At 41.8% G+C, this 19,135-nt stretch overlaps 1 protein-coding gene across 1 annotated transcript in view; it reads left to right on the top strand.

Moving 5' to 3' along the window:
- Positions 1–19,135, top strand: part of IQSEC1 (IQ motif and Sec7 domain 1) — a 197,078-nt gene that overhangs the window by 7,653 nt on the left and 170,290 nt on the right. The window contains exon 2 of the mRNA XM_010008862.1: positions 7,991–8,077. Within this exon, the coding sequence (XP_010007164.1) occupies positions 7,991–8,077 (87 nt within the window). The remainder of the gene's footprint in view (positions 1–7,990; positions 8,078–19,135) is intronic.

Genomic DNA, 19,135 nt, shown 5'->3' with positions numbered 1-19,135 from the left:
CTGATGCAGTGCAGCAGCTCTTTGCACGAGCTGTCACGTTTGGCAGCAGAGCTGTGTGCTCATCCACTTGTAGGCAGAGGAATGCTGGAGTTTGCACGCTGTTTGTGCTGTGGGCACCAGGGTGTACATGGAAAGCACACCAGCTGGCTTTATTCAGCTGAATTCTAGTGGTTCCACCTGACCCTTACTGTGGGCTTTCTCCTAAGCCATACTGCAATGTTGTTCCACCTCAAGGAATAAGGAGAACAAAACAGAGATGAGTGTGCAGCTGAGCTCTGTCCTCTGCCACCCCCCCTCGCTGCCATCAGCGCTTTGCTTCGAATCCACTCTTTGGAAATGGCTGTACCTGCTGTTTGCACTTGAACTCTGGTCAAAGATCCTCTGCCTTTAGGGTTCCATTTAGGTTTGCCAGAGGATCACATTAAGCAGATGCAATTGTCATGTGTAGCCTTTTGCAGCTAATTCAGTAGTGCCTGCGTGGGTCCTAATCGGAGAGGCTGTGCTCCCCGGTTGGCAGCCCCATCCACATGCAGGCACAGCAAGTTCAGCCATTCAAGAAAGAAAGGGAATAGTGAAAAGAGTGTTGAAATTTGTTCTTAAGTTTTCTTTAGGCTTTTGTTTTATAGGGGTTGAAAGAACAGTGAAGTTGAAATGTTCTGAAATAAAAATAAACTCGGGACTGTACACGGGAAGGTGACATTCAAGTAAAAAAGTGAACTTCAAAAGCAGGTATGTGTGGATTAGCTTCCAATGGAGCTCCAAATGTTTATACAAGGAAGAAGCAGTAATGTTTGTGTTGGACTCCATTTTAATTTCAGTTCTGGGATTTGGGGATTTTGTAACTCTCAGCAGGGAACAGAATTTCTTACAGTGCTTATCTTGTAGTGTTAAAGATTTGCTCTCTGTAGGCTACTTTCTTTAGCAGTGATGTTGTGCTCTTATTTACAGAACCATCTTGTGCAATATTTTCCTCTATTACTGCTTACAGGTTTGATATCTTTTACCTACTTCAGCACATTGCTGTAGAGACGAAGGCAGGAGCTATGAATTCTGTAATTCTGTATTTTAACTCCTAATTAAGAAAGTTGTTGCACCTGGGGGCTTTTTTAGAACTAACACTCTAGAACGTTTATCTATAGAATCTTAATGTTCTTTCAACCACTCTGTTCTGTTACAGGTAAATGTAGAAGCTCTTTAATGCACGAGTAAGCTTTGGTATGAAAACTTAAATGCTATACTTCTGTCAGTGTTCTAGTAATATATAAGGACTTTTTCCCTTTAAATATAAGTTACATCTCTTTTACATCTAAAAAACAAGATTTGTTGTTATTCTAGAAGAAGCTAAACAGCAATGTCAAACTACTAGGGTTAGAAAAAGCTTTTTTTTGGATGCTGCACTGAATTGAACATACATAATTGTAACATTGTTTTAAGTAATAGGATTTTCCGTGCTGTAGATCTCTTATGCTGCATCTGTGTAATTTCATTCTTTGTACATTCCCCCTTCCATGAGCTTCACATCCGATATGTGTAGATGTTACTGGTTAGATTTAGGTTTACTATGATTGTTGCTTTGTGAAATTATAAATGTGGGTGTATTTTGTAATGTGAGTTGTAGTTTCTTGAGAAATTCCAGGACTTACTGTAATGATGTTGGAAATACAGAGAAGTGATTTAATCTAAAATGCCTTTTCCTTCTACCATAGGCAGCTTCATGTCTCTTTGCTCTTCTTTATTTCTGGGTTTGTGCTGTGGGGGGTTTTTTCCAACAGATTTTGAAAATGAATAGTAAGCACAAATGGTACAAGAGCATTTTATGTGCATTGTAAATTATCGTACATCGCCTTTCAGAATAGATGGCTTTGTAGTAAAGCTTAATCAAAAGGGAAATAAATGTTCCTAATTAGGAGTGCCTACATATTTACAATCTTAATTAAACTCACCCTAGTTACAGCTAACCCACTCCTGGAGGCTGCCTACAAGCTGTGCGTTGGCTGGGATGCAAAAGAATCACCCCTTGCCTGTTTGTGTAGGCAAGGATTTTGTTTGCATGGAACAAAAAACGTTTATATTATTTATTTTAAAAATAATTTTCTCTAGTGTTAAAAAGCATTGTGTTCTAGGATGGAACACAAATAACTGCTGCTCCTTGTTGGGTGTGCTGTGACAGTGCTGGGTTTGTTTTCCCGTGAGATGGCAATCATTGGCAGGCCCTTTGAATGGAGGAGAGGTCAGTGAAAGTGTATCTGCTCATTCTCTTGAGAAATCCAGCTGTGGATAGCTGAGTGGGAAATGCATAATGGGTAGTAGTATTCAGAACAAGAACCTATCACTTTGCATTCTTACTGCAACATGTACAAATACTGATATGTAATGATTTTAATGACAGCCAGCTCCTATATTGAGCAAAATTCAGTGGTCTGTTCTCTGGTCTACATGTGCTGACCTCTGAGAACTTCAGGTTTTATGGAGCATCTTTGATACCTAAGTGAAACTATCTCTGATTTTTATTACAGAAAAACCCTATAATGCTTTTCACTAGGGTGTGTGGCTGCTGCCTGGGAGAGGAGACAGAGGGAGATGCCACCATAGCAGGTCTAGAACAAATGGTTGTGCTGCGTTATGGTATTGGGGTGGTTTTCTTGACACTCAGACTGCCATGCAAGGTAATGGTGTTGATGTTTGTTTGCCATGAGTTGTCCTGTTACCCTCCCATGAGTTGGTGTCCAAGAGGCTGTGTACAGAAACCATCTTGTTGAAAGGAAATTATAGGGAAAAAGGTCTTCATTGTAGTCTTCTGTAGTGTGTGATGAGCAGGTGTGAACTGTCAGGTTTGTACATATGCAACCATAAAAGCAGTAACAGCCTTTAATTTAGTATAGTTGCCATTTTAAAAAACTGTGTGGGGAAAATACTGTAATTTAGAAGAACACTGGAAAAAGCCTAAAATTTGCTGTATGCCACCACAGCCAGCACTGCACATCAAGTGGGGTGAATCAGATGGAAAAAAAGGGATGTCTTTTCAGTGCTACTTCAAAAGCCAAAATCATGCTGTCCTGTGTATTTGGGGTGAAGATCTGAGTAGTGAAAGAAGTATCTTTGATGTCAAAACAGTAGGAATTTGTCCTTGCAAATGTGAATGAGTCATCTGCTAAATCTGCTCTTAGTGGACATGTCCACACACAACTACAATCAACCCTGGATTATGAGGAGCTTATCTGAGTTGCCATGTAAAGCTATCTGCTGTTTTCTCTGCTGGGGTGAATTTCTGAAAAGCAAATTGTCTTGTGGGTTCAGTCACTGTGTTGATTCTGAAAGCCTTTCTAGTGTATTAATATTAAACAAGTTAATAAGCAAACTGGAGTGGGTATCAGTCCGTATTGTCACTTTTATTGTTCATCCCCTATTTGGAGACCAGTTTGAGTATATTTCAGTTTTTATTTCTCATTACAGAAATGGTTAGATTTATTAAAAGAGAACAGCAATGACTTCACTAGTTTCTAACTATAATCTTGTCTAATCCCAGCTGCAGCCCCATAGCTCAGGATTGCAGCAGGAAAGAAAATGTTGAACTCCTAAATTAATGTTCTTCATCAGGATAAAGTGCTGAGAAAAGGAAGTGTTCCTTTTGTTGGCTTTAGGCATGAATCCAGTCAAACACATCATTGTTTGGTACCTTGGATGACATTGCAGTGAAGAGGTTTATGTGGGGGAGGAACGTCTCTGGCACTGGTGCTAATCTAAAGAAGGGGATGTGTTAAGTAGCACCAGGTGTACAGAGCACCAGAGGCAGCAGAGGAGACTGTGCTGCTGTGAATTTGTCCTAGTGTTTGCACATACTCTTTTGAATACAGCACCTCATGGAAAAAAGTACCAGAAAAATAAGGAAGAATACTGGCAGATGGAGGTGAACAGACTGGCATTCCACATAAAGAAGGGGAGTAATGTGGCTGTAGAAAAGTGCAGAGTTAGGATGAACAAACACGTTTAGACTCCTGTCATCAGCCACATCATTAACTTTAGAGAAAGACCAGTCCTGTACCAATACACTTGTACTGAGTATCCATGAGACAACAGCCTCTCAGTCTCTTCTGTTTGAAAGCTGATCATCTTGTTAGGAAAAAGTTCTAAAACACATTGAATAGCGCGGGCAACCTACATACAGGCTTCCACCTGGTTCAAATGAAAGAGAAACAGAAACAGAAGCAAAATAAAAAAGAACTGGATGTCATACCTTGTACTAAATACCATGTGCTGTTCAGAGTCAGGAGGACAAACTTTCTGCAGGCTGTCAAGATTTGGCTGGATTGATGTGGTGCTTGCTACTCACCAGCCTGCTAAGAGGATGTTTTTAAAACAGTAAGAGAGCAGCCTGTTAGAGCAAAAGTAATTCCAGCTTAATGGCCTGATACTCTGTTCTCCCAGGTTGTTATCAAACCACTACTGAGAAAATTGTCTGCTGACTTCTGGTGTCTTGTTGGTGATTGTAAGAGAAAATTAAAAAGAAAGTGGTAGCTTTATGCCCTGATCAGTAACCAGTTTCTTTGTACATCTAAGCAAGACTCTAGTACTGAAAGCATGGTAATTTCTGTTCTCTGATGGGTATGAAAGTGTTTTTGAAGTGAGTGGTTCTTAATGGCAAATGTAGTGGAACTTATGCAGAAACATAGACAGGAACAGTTCAACCTACTTGGGGTCTGCATAGTTACTTCCTAGCTGTTTTTTTTGTCATGATGATGATGTCCTAAAAGAGATGTGATTTCAGGATGTGATTAGATTTGTGTTGTTTTTACTGTGTGACTGGTCTGTTCTCAAAAGAACTTTCTTTAAAAACTGAGAAGTGGTTACCTGTCTGTGAGTACTTGGAGAGAGCTGGAAGTTACTTAGCCTGGAAGCAGGAAATTGCAGAGATTTCATGTCCACTGTGGTGTTGCAGGGAGGTTTCAGAGGCTGAAATTACCAGAAGAAGCATTCAGTGGTTTATTGTCAGTGCTGTGTCAGTACTGAAGTAGCTGTGTTCTATTTATAGTCTTAAATCAGCTTTTGAAGACCACAGAGAGATGTAGAAACGAAACTAAAAAGGGCCAATCATCTATGATACTGTGAGTGGGGGGAGTGATTACTTCTCCTCTGAATAATTTAAATATGTTCTTCTGATGTCTTTAGGTGTTATGGCTGAGCAAATCAATTCTGTGTTCACAACTTGTGTTGCAGGCTGATTGAAAAATCTAGCTATAGACTTGGGAGAAAAAAAAACCAAACACCACCCACACAAAACAAATAAACAAAAACACCAAAAAAAACCCAAAACACAACCAAACCAACCAACAAAAACCCCTCACATTAAAAAGGTATTTGAATCTTGAACTGTTCCTGCTGTGTTGCAGAGGAGTAAATGAATGGAAGTGCTGGTTTAGCAGGTGGTTGAAGGCACAAAATGCCACTCTAGATTGTGCCAGCAGAAGGTGTATTTGCTTTGGGTGAAGTTCATGTGCTGTGACTGAAGCTAGAAAGCCTGAGCCTCCTCTTTTCTCTGGCAGATCAGGCATCAGTCAGTGGGAACAAGAGGAACCAAAACACTGGGTCATAATATCCCTGAATTTTAAAATTTGGGCCAAACTCCAATCCTCATGTTTGCTTCTATAATGAGCTGGACAAAGAGCCTACCTTCAAACACCTTAAGCAATGGCTGAAACCTAACTTAATCTGTTGGGCTTACATCTTTGACATCTGAGATGTTTCTGTTGGGACACAGCAGTGACACGTGGCAATTTAACTACACCTGCACTGAACACTCACCCATTTGATCTACTCCATGCCTCCTCCTAAGACTGAGTGCCAGTGTAGTGACTACTTGACTAAACCTTTGGCACTTATTTGCCATCAGGGTGACTGCAATTTCACATTTCTACTCCACTTCAAAAAGAAACTCAAAGCAGTTGAGCTTCTAAGCAGTCTTGTGTGATAGGTGAGTCTTAACCTTAACTGCAGATGAGCAAACTGAGATTATAGGGAGAACTTTCTTCTTCATTGTTTGGATTCTTTTGGAACCTAGGAAAATGGAGTAGGACAGATTATGGAGCCTTGTGGGCAGATTCTTTTTGGCCTAGCCAGGAGCAAGCTCTGTCCAAAATACTCTGTGCAGCATAACTGAATTCAGAGGTTCTTTCATGTATTTACTGGATTATTCTCTGAAGAAAGAAGTACATACTGATGAGAGCAGAAAGATCCGTGTGGAAGAAAAGGCTGGTGGGAAGGGAAACAGGGACATGCTCATACTAATTTCCTCCTTTTGCTTTTACTGAAGAAAAGCAGGTCTTGACAAAGTGGGAGGCAGCGATTTTGTCCGTGCGATGGGTTTCCCCACCCGGTGTGAGACACGGTGCAACGCACACGTCTGGTGCCCTGCCCTGCTTCTGTGCCTTGTCTGCAGCTGCTTGTGTGAACACACTGTGGGGTTTTTTTCTGGGCAGAATATACAGCTTTTGTGTGTTGTAACTGCTTTTGTCACGGCCCGTCAATATTTTCAGTAACTACCTTGTCCATCTGTAGAATTGTTCTGGCCATCTTTCCAGGTGGTTGGAAGGTGCCCCCCATTGGTACCTGTGCCCAGGAGGCATTAGCAGGGCATGTCCCACCATGGCATCCTGCCTCCTGACTCAGCTGGGTTGCACTTCCCTTTCTAAAGCTCCAGTACTTTAGCAGAGGTACCATCAGTTGATATCTTGGAGCAGCAAATCCAGCTCATCTTGGCTGTGCAGTTGCTGACACACTGTTGGCAGCAGAAACCAGAACAGGCTGACCTTGTGGTGGGTTTTTTTAAAAAGGCTTAGTAACTGACTCCTTTCTGAACAAAGACTGACTCTTTTGCTTAACCACTCTGTTTGACCTTACAGGAAAGTGACCTCACAGGATTCACTTTAAGCCTCAGGGATGCAGATGAATCAAAATTGATTTTTTTTTTTAACTTTTGTCAATAGCCAAGTAGGAGATGGGGGAGGGGAGGCAGGTGCATGTATGGGCACATACATTCTCTGTTGAGTAGTCAGTTGGGATGCTTAAAAGGTAAATGAGAATTTTCAGTGTAATGGCTAATTCTTCCACGTGTGCACACTGTGAGAGCCAGGAATTTGTGGTATGATTTCCTGGAAGAATGCTGTGTCTTAAGAAATTTGATTAGGTGGGTTTATCATGGAGTACCCAGTGTGCAAAACCTTGTTTAATGTTTCCTGGCACTAACATAAAAAATGCTAAGAAGTGGACTATGTGTTGCTTAAAGATTTTCTAAGCTTTGCTTCAGAGGCAGTACCTTGTCTTCCTTAGAAATTGTGTTTTAATGAAACAATACAAGCACAATTACCTGGGGTGCAGACTGTATTTTCATGTTGTAAGGCTTTTTTAGTTTTTCCATGCTTGGAACAAATGGCAGCGATGGAATTAGTACTGCACATTTCAGAATGTTGTTGAAAACTTGGCTGAAATGTAAGATCCTTTCAGATTTGTAAGTGCCATGTTGCAACGTGTTTATAACTGCTGGGCCTGAAGAAAGCTTATGTCCATGTTCATCCCATTGCTGCTCCTCATGTTTAAGCACTCTGTGTGTAATTCCATTAACAAGGAAACAGCTTGACTGGTGCAGAGTAAAATGCAAATCTGAAGCTTCATTTCCATAGGAATTTTAACCTGCAGTGTTTAGCTTTTGCCTCTGGCAGGGCAAAAGCAAACTCTTAAATTGGCATTTTACCTTAATCTTGCAACAAAACCTGAATTCTTCACTGCAACAGTTCATCATTGTCATTCTTGATTGTATATTTAAGCCATGGGACTATTTCCCTCTTTATTTCCTGGGATTCAGAATTGAGAGCTGTACATCAAATTCCATCCAAAGTTATCATGAGTCTCAAACATACCTCTCAGCACCTGCTTTTCCCTCAAAAGCCCCTTCCTAAACACTTGGTGTTTTGACTCTGTGTTTTTCCTTGTGTCGTAGGTCTTTACATACTCTGCACCAGTTTTGCTGTCCAGCTCCATTGTACCATTCCCAGCTAGCTGTCCCTGCCACACACTCAGAGTACAGGTAAGAGTAGATATGGTCCACCCACTGCTTATTTTTGAAGAGAGATCTAATGTTACAATTTGACATAGGAGAAGGAATAGTAGTTTGAGTATTAAAAGCAAAAAAGAATAGTATTAGAAAAACATATCATACCCTTTTAACATCTCAAAGGGTAGTTCTATTCTCTTAGGCACTCTTGAATTGTACAAGAAAATGAGTCTCATGTGCTGTAAGTGGCACATCCCCCTAGACTTGGGCAGCTGGAAGCTGCTTGTAGGTTTAGTTCTCACATATCAAACATGTTGAAATGTTTATATAGTTTGTGTAGGATATTGGTGTTCTGAGCAACACTTTTCTGTAACCCCTAAATATTTCATGGCAGTAGGTGAGGTAAGGCAGGTACTGTGGCACTCTGAAGGTTAAAGGCATGGACCTGCAAAAGGCTCAGCATCACCTTTTGATTTCCAGGGAGGCAAGGGGGTATTAAACAGATGCAGACCCTCGATGCCAAGAAGAGTCTGCCCTGAATGTATAAAAAATACAGGTTTTCCATCTCATTGAAGCATCAAAGGACAGCTAATCTAAATAATTAGAAATATGAAAACTGTTAATAAATTGTGCATGTCATTCAAAATGTATTTAATTTTTAGTTTTGCTATTAATGATTAACTTAGTGATAATTGCCAGCTCATGAATAATATTAATATCAAAAACATTGGAAGCCTGATGATCCAATCACCTTGCACTTGTAATAAGGAAAGACAAAAACAAACAATGAATCCTAAATCTGTAAATGCATACACATATTTCTAATTTGAATCTTCCATCTCTTAGTTATCTCTAACCATGCATGTTTGGATTCATCCTGTTGTTTATATGTTTGGGGTTTTTTTCTCCCATCAGAGCTCTTAGTTTTATTTGGTGGCAGTGAATCCATAGTTGAGTTGTGAGACAGCTTTGTCTTCAGTGAGGAGCAGGGCCTGAACACTATTAGAACCCCCCACTTGGTTTTAATGAGGGTTTTCTTTTTCCTTAGTTTATAATGCTTTGATTTTAAGGACTTGTTAGAAGTCTTTCAATAGGGATTTTGATGGGAAAACCACTTGTATCTTGAATGTTTCACTATCTTGCTAGTGCTAGTATTTAAAACAATGTAGAGATTTGGATAGTGGCCCAACATGCTGTACACCTTCAGCTTCTGTTGAAGGATGGGGGTGTGGGAAGGAACTCATCACTGACCTTGTTTGCTCTCAAGGAAGTTTAGGTCTCATCCACCTGTGTGTGCAGAGCCATAGCTCAGCTAGAATCAGTGGAGCAGGTCCTGGTACAGTGGTGTTGCCCAGTCACCTCATGGTAACTAAGCAATCTGTGGGGCATCACTGGCTGCCAGGAAACTTCTCACTCTCACCCCCATTCCTGGCTAACTAGCCCAGGTCTACCAGCAGCACATGACCTTCATTTTTGTTATGAGGGATTAGAGATTGGAGCTCAGGGATTAGATGTGGCCTTGTTCTCCTCTTGCCTCTTGCCCTTGGCTCAACACACAAGTTAGCAGGGTGAAAGAGGAGCTTTTGCAAAAGATGCTCATGGGCCAGCAGGGTGGTCTGTGGTGGCAAAGGCAGCCAAACACAGGGCTGTGTGAGCAGGAGTGCCCAGCAGGATGAGGGGGGCACTTCCTTCCCTTCTGTCACCACATGTCAAACCTCCTCTGGAGTCTGTTGGGCTTTTTGAAAGGCATCAGGGTGCTGGGACAAGTCCAGCAAGGGGCCATCAAGGTGTCTGGGGGCCAGAGCACAGGAGAAGTGAGGAAAGGCTGGGAGAACAGGGGCTGCTCAGCCTGGAGAAGTCTTAGGGCTGGTGCTGTCTTCAGCTCCTTAATAGGAAAAGGTGGGAAAGGTGGTGCCAGCCTCTGCCAGGAGCAGATAGGACAAGAGGCAACAAAACCAGAATGCAGTAAGGAAAATTCCAAGTTGATACAAGGCAGGGGAGGGAGGGGAGTTTTACTGTGATCATGGTTAAAAACAGACCAGGAGAGGAGGTGATTATCTCCATCTTCAGGGACAGTTTATTCAACTGGACACAGCCCTGAGCAACCTGATATAGTTCACCCTGCCTTGAGCAGGTCACTGGACCATGGGTAGCTCCAGAACTCCCTTCTAACACAGTCCACCCTCTGACCCAGAAGCACTCTGTGCTTGGGAAGGAAAAAAGAGCTTCAAGAGTGTTCTGTAGAGTTTAGTTTTAAATGGTACTGTGATGTTAGATCCATCCTAGGCAGCATCCTACCCAGAAATGTGGTGGTGTGTTACAGCCAGGCTGTCTGCCTCATGTCAGGAGTTCATTTCTTTTACCCATCAGTTAAATTTCTGAAGCTGTTGTATCCAAACTGAACTTTGCAAATAGGTACCACTGAATCTGTAAGCTCTTAGGTACAAATTATGCACCTGTTTTTGTAGTGACCTGTACGTGGGAATCCTATTGCTGTGAATGAAAAGCTGGGACACCAGCAAGACTGGGCTTTAAAATTTCCACGTACATTTAATAGCATTAAATTTAGCTTTTAGTCTTCCCATTTATCAACTTATAAATAGAAATCCTTAGAAACTAAACTAACAGAAAGGGATGATTCACTCTGACTTCGTTTTTGAGGCTTTATTTAGAAAATACACAGAGGAATTAATTTTGTAGCCCAGAATTAAAAATTAAATTTGCTCTGAAGGAAGCAATTAATGAATGCACTACAGTGAAATCTGGAGCATCTCTGGATTGCTGTTAGCTAATTGCTGGATGTTTTATTCACTCCAGCAGTTTTATTTCTAGTCAAGACGATATTTGGCATCTGTTTTGAATTGTTAATAGGGAAATAATGCATTTTTAATAACTGCAGCTATTGCAGTATTCCCTTGCTTGCTCGTTTTACAATGTTCAAAATAGACAGAAATAATAGAAGTTATGTGGCATTCCTCTGTTAGAAGAAAAGTCTTAGGGAGCCTAATAGATAATGTACTTCCAGCTAGTTATTTGTCTGTGTTCCAGTTAGCCCATATGCCTCCTGTGTTTGCTCTTTTCAATTTATTTTTGTTTGGAAATTAAAAACAAAGCAAAATTACTGGAAAACCAGTCATGTCTGTAGCTTTGTTTCTTTGACTCCCCTTCCCTCCCTGCCTTTCAAAACAATGTGCTCCGATTCTGAGCTACAGATTCCATGAAGTGCTCTGCATTTGTTAGTGATCATTTACATACAGGTTTTATAGCTAGTGTGAAGGACACAGTAAAGGAGGTGGTGGTAGGTCCTGGAGAGGCTTCAGCTGCTGAGCCTGGTCCTTGGGAAGGCCTCCATGATCTCAGTGGCCTTGCAGCTACAGTGGGTGCAAAGCACAGCCCAGACACAGGATGGCATCCAGGGAGAGCAAATTAAATTGTATCTTCCTCTTGTTTGAGGAACAGTCTGTTCCCAGCATTTACCTGAATTCATCTGCAGAAACAACCTCCAGCCAGCAGCTCAGGGGTGGGTGCTGCCTCCCTTCCAGCCACAGGAAAGGGTGTCACCTGAGCCTCAGGTTACCCAGGTGCTTGTGCTACTCCTGCACGTACAGGCTTCATTGACACCCTGAGGACAGGTCACCTGCCCACCCTTGGGGAAGGTTTCCTACTCTGCTGAAATGAAGGGGGAGGGTTGGTTTGGTTTTGCTGTGTTTTTAGTAGCCTGTGGCCCTAATGCTGCTGGAGCTGGCAGCTCCTCAGCTTCTGTGGTGTTAAAGCAGAAATGGCTGCAGGAAGGGAGAATGTAGGAGAGGGCCCATGCTTGGGAATATAATGTCCCACTCATATCTGTGTCCTTTGTGTAGATGTGGATAGGCTGATAGATACAACTGTGGGCAGATTTGCTTACTGCTACTATTGAAGCATCTTTTCATCTGATGTGTTTATTCATAATTTTGATTTCCTTGTTCTGATTTGCATGAAATGTTGGCTGTCACTAATTTCTTTCTCCATCTGCTTTACCTTCCATCCTTCTAATATTAAATTAGATGCCCTTATCATGTCCAAAGACCATTTTCAAACTCTTGAAGCTAGAGATTTTTTCTTTTCTTTTTCTTTTTTCCCCAGTGATACCTGTGAAAACAAAAAGATAATGCAAAGGATGTTATAGTACCAAAGAAATCCCATCATTTTCTTGCAGTCTCTACCTGCTTAATGTTTAATCAGCACCTCTGGGAGGTAAAAAAACATTATTCTGAAAATACTGTTCTTATGTGAAATTTTAATGTGGAATCTTTGTTTCACCAGGTAATGTTGGCTTTCATGCAACAAACCACTGTATGGAAGATGATAGAAGGATTGATTGTGCTATTTCTTTTTGTCTGAGCCACTGGTAGGCATTGTAGCTGTTTTGTTACCATAACTGGTTAACACAGAGGCTTAAGGTGCAATGATGTCTGGCTGAGAGATGCTTCTATATGTGTTAGAGTGGTTTGGTTTTTCACAAGTTTTTTTTTGAGAGCACCCTGGGAACTCTTGCAAATTAGGCCCAGTCAAGGAAAACTGGGAACTTTTTGCTTGGATTCCTGGAGGTGAAAAATATCTGTCGAGTAATAAATTTGATTCTCAGTTTACTCTTTTGGCTGATGGGTACTCTGCTGTTTCTCAGGCTTAAGTACATAGCCAATATTTCAGTATGTCCTTCATACAAGTATCTATAAGACATCCCACTCTGTGCAGAGATCCTGAGGCCTGTGGCAGTTGCCCAGTCAATGGTCAGTCACAGGGGAAGCTGGAGCTGCAGGAGCTGCACTTCAGGAGCCTTTTACTATTCATAAGACTCCTTACTGCAGTTTTCTACCAAAAATAACATGGGATGGAAATCTTATTTCCAAAGCAATAGCAATTGCCTAGCTATATAACTTAGCACATTTAAGCACTGTTGCCTCTCTTTATCATGTGCAGAGATTTAAAAGCCTGACAATATTTTTCCCAGCTAAGCAATGAGGGGAAGCAGCACAGCTCAGACCAGCCAGCACAGTCAACAAAGATGCCAACTGCAGATGAGCAAAGCAAACCAGATCCAAACTCTGACCAAGTCATACACTCTGTGCTAAGTCAGTCTGAGGTTCAGAGGATTATATAAGGCATCTGTGTTCCAACCCTATGGCAAAGCTGGCATAATTATAGTAATACTTGTAATTTTCCACTTGATGCCTGTGTGATCTAGTGATGCAAAAACAGTGCCTTGTGTTCATGCACAGCAAACTGTTTGAAAACAATCAGGAGTTGGAAGAATATCATTAACTTTACTATTTGTTTTTGGATGTTCTTGTGTTTTCTCCCTTCATTGTGTTCCTTTCCATCCTCCTCTTCAGCTTGTTATTTAGTTTAAAGGAAGTGACCACTCGTGGTTGTGTTACTGGTAAAGAAGCCACCTCGTACAAGCTTCCTGCCCAGCCAGCATCCCTTCCTCCACCTGCCATACAGCACATTCTAGCATTACAGATGTAGGTATTCCAAACTGCTGCTTTGAGAGCCTTTGTGCCTTCTGCTTTGTAGCACCATTCATGATGCTGGCAACTCTGCATGGAAACACGGTTCTTCCTTCTACTTTAAAAGAAGGTGGGGGGAGGAGTAAAGAGCAGATCTGTGAATCATCAATATTTCTGTATGTAAATCACCAGCAGAAGGGGGATGCATCTGTGTTCTGCATTTTCAGTATCATATGGGCACTGAAAATGCCTGTGGAGAGTTTCTTTTAACCTTGTTAAAAAGGAAGGAGCCATGGCCACAGTGGGCTGGGTATCTATATGACTACTTAATGGGGTTTTTCTTATGGGGGAAAAACAGAAATGGCCCTTTCAAAAACAGCTTTTGCCTCAGCTTTTAACTCTTTAAGTGTTGGCCTGGGCTCATTTGGTTGTTCTTTATTGTATTGAAAGTCCTGTCAGAGGTTGGAATGGGTTAATTGGATGGTACTTGCAAACAAGTTAAGCTATTTGTGGATATTAAAACAAAACCAAACAAATTTCAAGCTTCATGTTCCTAATGCTGTTCCCTGTGATTCTGTTCCTCTGTCTTTTTTTTTCCTTTCTTACCCCCCTCTTCCTTGGCAGGGAAGATAATGTTCTGCACCAGTTCTGCTGTCCACCTTCGGGGTCTAGTAGTCCATCTTCAAGATAACAGAGAAGCTCGGGGTTGCTAAGTGTGCAGTCAGTGCAACATCTGTATAGCCCATCTCTCCTCTCTTTCTGGTGTGTATGGGACCGGCACTTGCATGGATACCCTAGGAATCTGATTCATGTCAAGGCTGAGTTACTCACAATGGCACAGCCATAACGTTTTGCCACCGATGCTTGGTAATATCCTCTCTCTGCTTTTCTACAGCTCTCTCCCTTCTGTCTGGTGTTGAAAACACAAGCAAACTGTAAACAAATACCTAAAATGCACAGTTTATTTTGAACTAAAATAAACAGTACCATAAGTCTTTAAGTGTACTGTGAGTTTTGTTCCTGTATGTACATGGTCACGTGGTACAAAGGGTACAAAGTAATGTGATTTCTTCTCCCCCAAATGTTGATGATGTGGGATGGGAGGGGAGCTGTTTATTCTAGTCTGTATCAGGCAGTTTTTCCTGCTAACTGTCCTAGAATTTTGTTTGGCAAACACCAACGTGACATTTTATGAACATCACGATGTAGAGGTTAACTGTTCTTTCTTTGCTCTTTGGTTATTCTGAAGAACCAGCACACTCATGTTCTTACAGCAGATATTCTAGCTATGAGTGATTATATTTCTGAGCTTCTTTGAGATTTGTCTTCTAATTTTGTTTCCCTGTGTTTGTGAAAGTCTTGTAGTAAATATTAGCAAAAGTGCAAGATGGTTATTCATGTCCTTCTGTTACTAATCAATGAAAATATTTTTCTAAGCTGTGTACAAGGCTGTGATTAAAGGAATGAACTTGTAATTGAGCAGCCCTGTAACTGCAACCAGATGAATGTGAATGTGTCCATGAGCGTAGAGAAGAGAGTCCAAGTTACTATTGCTCAAAAGGCACTTTGTTGATTATGTGTTTCCAGACATGTCTGGTGGCTCTATAATAACTGGAGCATTTCTGCTGGTTGGATCTTCCAAACTTACACAGCCCAAGCAGATAAAAAAGGGGAATACCAGGAAACAGAATTGCTGTCAAGTGGCATTTACTAGCCTGAACCTAGCAAGAAGGAAAAGCTGAATGGTATTGGGGGAAAGGCTTTTAAGTCTGTTATTGCTTTCTTAACTGAAATTATTAATCCAAACTGTCTGGAGCTCATATGAAAGGCAAAGGTGTTTGAGTGTAGGTTGAAAAGCTGATCTTTATTTGTAGTTATATGTGGCTTTGAGGAAGGGATAAAAATGCAGTCATCAAGATCAAGAAGGGAAGAACTGTGAAGGCAGCATAAGGCTCCTTCTCATCCTGTGCAGTGTGCTTTTCTGACACCGAAGGAATCTGTATAAAAAAGAGAATACAGATTATTTGCTTTTCAGTTAGATTTGATCTACTGTTTCTTAGCATTGTACCAATATTATCCTTCCTGTTAAATGTTTTCTTGTGCTTGCCTTAGGTATAATTGTGAAGTGTCCGAGGCCTAAGGAAGAATTTGCTTGTGGGAGGTTAATCTGTCTTCATGATTTTGTAGCAGTTGGTCCTTTTTCCAACTGCAGACTGTGGACAATATATGGCTGCTTCTCTTATTTGCTATTGAATGTTCCTTAGTTTCATGTGTTTCTTAATCACTTGGCTTTACAATATATATGAAGTATTTTCATTCCCACTGTCAAAGTTGAACATTCTGTATGCAAAAATTGTGTAGTAGATTACTGCAGTTTGACAGATCCCTGGGACAGCTCTGATGTTTGCTGGGCAGGATGGAACATGGAAATGTTTGAATGTTGCTGACAATTTTGCTCTTTTACTGCTTTTTTTATTTTTACTGCTTTTCTCGGAGTTGCTTCCCAAAGATAGAAACAGTAGGAGTTTCTGATACTTTGATTTGCTTATCTCCCTCCTCAGTGTAAACAGTAATTAACTCTGTCTACTCAGTGTACTAAACTGCAGCACTGTAATTATTCTCTTTCATAGGGTAGGATTTGTCCAATCTCTTAATAAGTATGTTTTATATATTTGTGTAAAGAAAAACAAAGAAAAGTAATGGTTAAACATATAAATTAAAGCCACCAAGTCAAGGCTGCAGCCCTCTTGCCTTGAAGAGACAGCACTTGATGATTCTGAATGTGGCTGCAGTTAATGATGCGTCTCAGGAGAAAATGAAGTCAAAGCCTGAGCAATGTTATTAGCTGAAACAGGATGCCAGCACTGGGTGCTTTCTATCCAGTGGTTTTCCAATTAAGTGTCATTCTAAGTTGCTGGCATTTGAAACCATTGGAGTTAGTATCCATAGTGTCATCAAATCACAGCATTTACTCTACTTGGAGCAAACAGAGATGCTGACCTTCTCTGGTGCAGTGAAAGTCAGAAATGCAGCAGTAAACGTTTTCCTGTTTAAATAAATCATGGCTGGCTAAATAAAACATGCTGTGGATCTCAGGATTTAGCACTAGAGCCTAGTAGAGGTTCTCTTTTAGTTAACCAGAATTTAAAAGTAGCTGACCTAAATGCTGCACATTATTATAAAACAGAGAAAGGTACCAGTGGGAATATTTCCTCTTTCTCCCGATTCCTAAGTCAATTTGCACTGGTTTTGTGAAGAATGAAGACAGTCTGATGGTGCATTCTGGTAGGAAAGGTGGAGTACAAATAGCATTTTTCATATTTTTATAGACCATGATTTCTTCATTCAGGAACTCAAAGGACTGAAGAACAGCTGCTGCTCTGGGGGAATTCAGGGAGGAAGGAATTTCTCCTTTTGGCACTTGCTCCTGTTAGGATCAGGTTGTTTTGTTTTTCTTCTGCAGTGTGGTGGTTTCCTTTGCAAACATACTCAGCTCTTACGTTATTATTTGGAGTGGTTTTGCCTAAAACAGGTGGGTGAGCCTTCAGTTTTGCAGAACAACTACTGACCTGCTGTTATGTTCTGGGTGTGTTTTATTGCCTCTCCCCAGCTGATGCTGGGAAGTCGCTGAAACAGCTCAGGGCAGCGTGTGCTGGGATGGTACAGATCTTTATGCACCACTAGATGGAGCAAAAAAACAGTTCCACTGCGAAAAATTACAGGCTCATCTCCCGAAGCAGGCTTAAAAATAACTCTTAACAAGGTGAAACACAATATTGTATAACATAAGGGAAAGCAAGAATCCTCTGAAAAACGCAGTCGGGTGTAGATCTTAAGCATGACTGAAACCAAGCTTTCAATATTTTTCCCTTTGCCTTTCCACCAGCTGTGGGGTTGAATACAGTTTGCCACAATTCCGAGCAGCTCCAGGCTCAAAATGTGTTTGATTTATGTAGGTAGTTGGTGGCCAAGGAAGCTCCTGGCTTGAGCAGGTGCTGCAGGCAGCGGGATGAAGGATGCTGAGCGGGGTGAAGCAGCACTGAGGTACCATCTGAGGGGACTTCACAGAGGTCGTTGTCAAGGGGTAGGGACTTGGCTGCTCAGTCTGCACGTTCAGAAAACGTTGCCTGAAAAGCCTTAATCCCCTCTGAAGCCTCCTGACTCACCGTTTGGAAGGGATGACATCCGTGTTACATCCCGTTGATTTGCCGCTTAGAATTAAGTGCTCAGGATGTAACGCCGAGCATATCCACACCAGCACCTGTGAAACTCCTGGCCTTGTGTTGTTGCCTGGATTGCGAGGGGTGGTAGAATTTGTCGATTTTTTTTGCAGTAATCGAGTAGTTCCTGAGATGGTGTCTAGATGGAGCTCCAAGGCAGAGCTCAGAGCCCTGTCCCTGGGTGGGTCATCACAGCCATGGCCTGCCCAGCAGGGAGCTGGAGATGAACACAAAGCAGCAAGGCATCTATCTGTCTTTACCTTCCCATGCTAGTAACGCAGGAGATGGGGAAGTCTTTGATGATGTGGAATGACAAAATGCACGTGTTTCTGTATTTTATCACTATTAACCTACAGCCGTTGCTGCCTGTGGGGGTTGGTCCCTCTGCCTTCCCCAGGGGCTGTTCCAGGGAAGGTGCACAGGTTTCCCAATATATGTAGAGCCAGGTGTGGTGTTTTCCAGCCCACTGGCAGATCTCTGCTGGCCCTGTAGGAAGGAGTAGAACAGGGCAAGCTCACAGTGATACTTCTCTCAGATCCCAGCAGATTTTGCCAAGAAACTAATCCATGAGTGATGTCTAAGTGGGTTTTCAAATAAAGAAATAGAAAATTACTATATTTCTTAAAAGCATGAAACAATTTCTAAACTACTCACAGATGTTTCTGTTGAAGCAGCAGAAATTTTAGTTTTGCTATTCCACTGTATAGTGAATTACTACTGAATTAGTTCTAATAATCCAGCTAAGGGTACTACACTTGTGTTTACAGGGCATTTGGCTTGAGGAACTTTTTCCCTCGTGTGCAGGTATGTTTCATGTTTTCTTCTAACTTGACCCAACGTGGTGAGCAGTTGCTCAGTTCTGGGTGGGGGATCTAGGCAAGCACAGCTGCACAGAGGCTTTGACTCATCTGCAACAGCAAGAGCTGAACGTGACTCAGCTGAACAGAAGCTTTTATTGTCCCTTTCCCCTTCTCTGCTGCTCAGGGAAGGAGACTGTATTCCTCTCTGAAAGGAGGCCGTGGTACCTGGCAGGTTTAGCTCAAGGGTCTGGGAGCTCAGGGCTTGGAGGGGCTGGTTTGTAGCTGTGGTCAGGGATCACTAGTTCAGATGAGCTGACAAAAATGGATAGATCAAGAGGAAGTCAGAACCTAATGGAGTCAAACCACGAGGAGACACAACATCTGATGAGTTCAGTGAGAGTTTTTCCTGGCTATTTCTGGATCAAATTCAGCCTTCTGCTCTTTGCTACTAGTTGACCTTTAATGACTCAGCCCTGCTGCCATTCAGTGTCCACCCGGGAACAGATGTTGGGTTGCTGACCCTTCAAAGAGACTCTGGAGACCTTGGGGGTGGGAGGGACTCAGAGCAAGGTATTTTTGTTT

This window comes from Chaetura pelagica, unplaced genomic scaffold (genome assembly GCF_000747805.2).
Source record: "Chaetura pelagica isolate M959 unplaced genomic scaffold, ChaPel_1.0 scaffold52, whole genome shotgun sequence".
Taxonomy (NCBI): Eukaryota; Metazoa; Chordata; class Aves; order Apodiformes; family Apodidae; genus Chaetura; species Chaetura pelagica.
The sequence above is the reverse complement of the archived record's forward strand: the minus strand, read 5'-3'. Positions and strand labels throughout refer to the sequence as shown.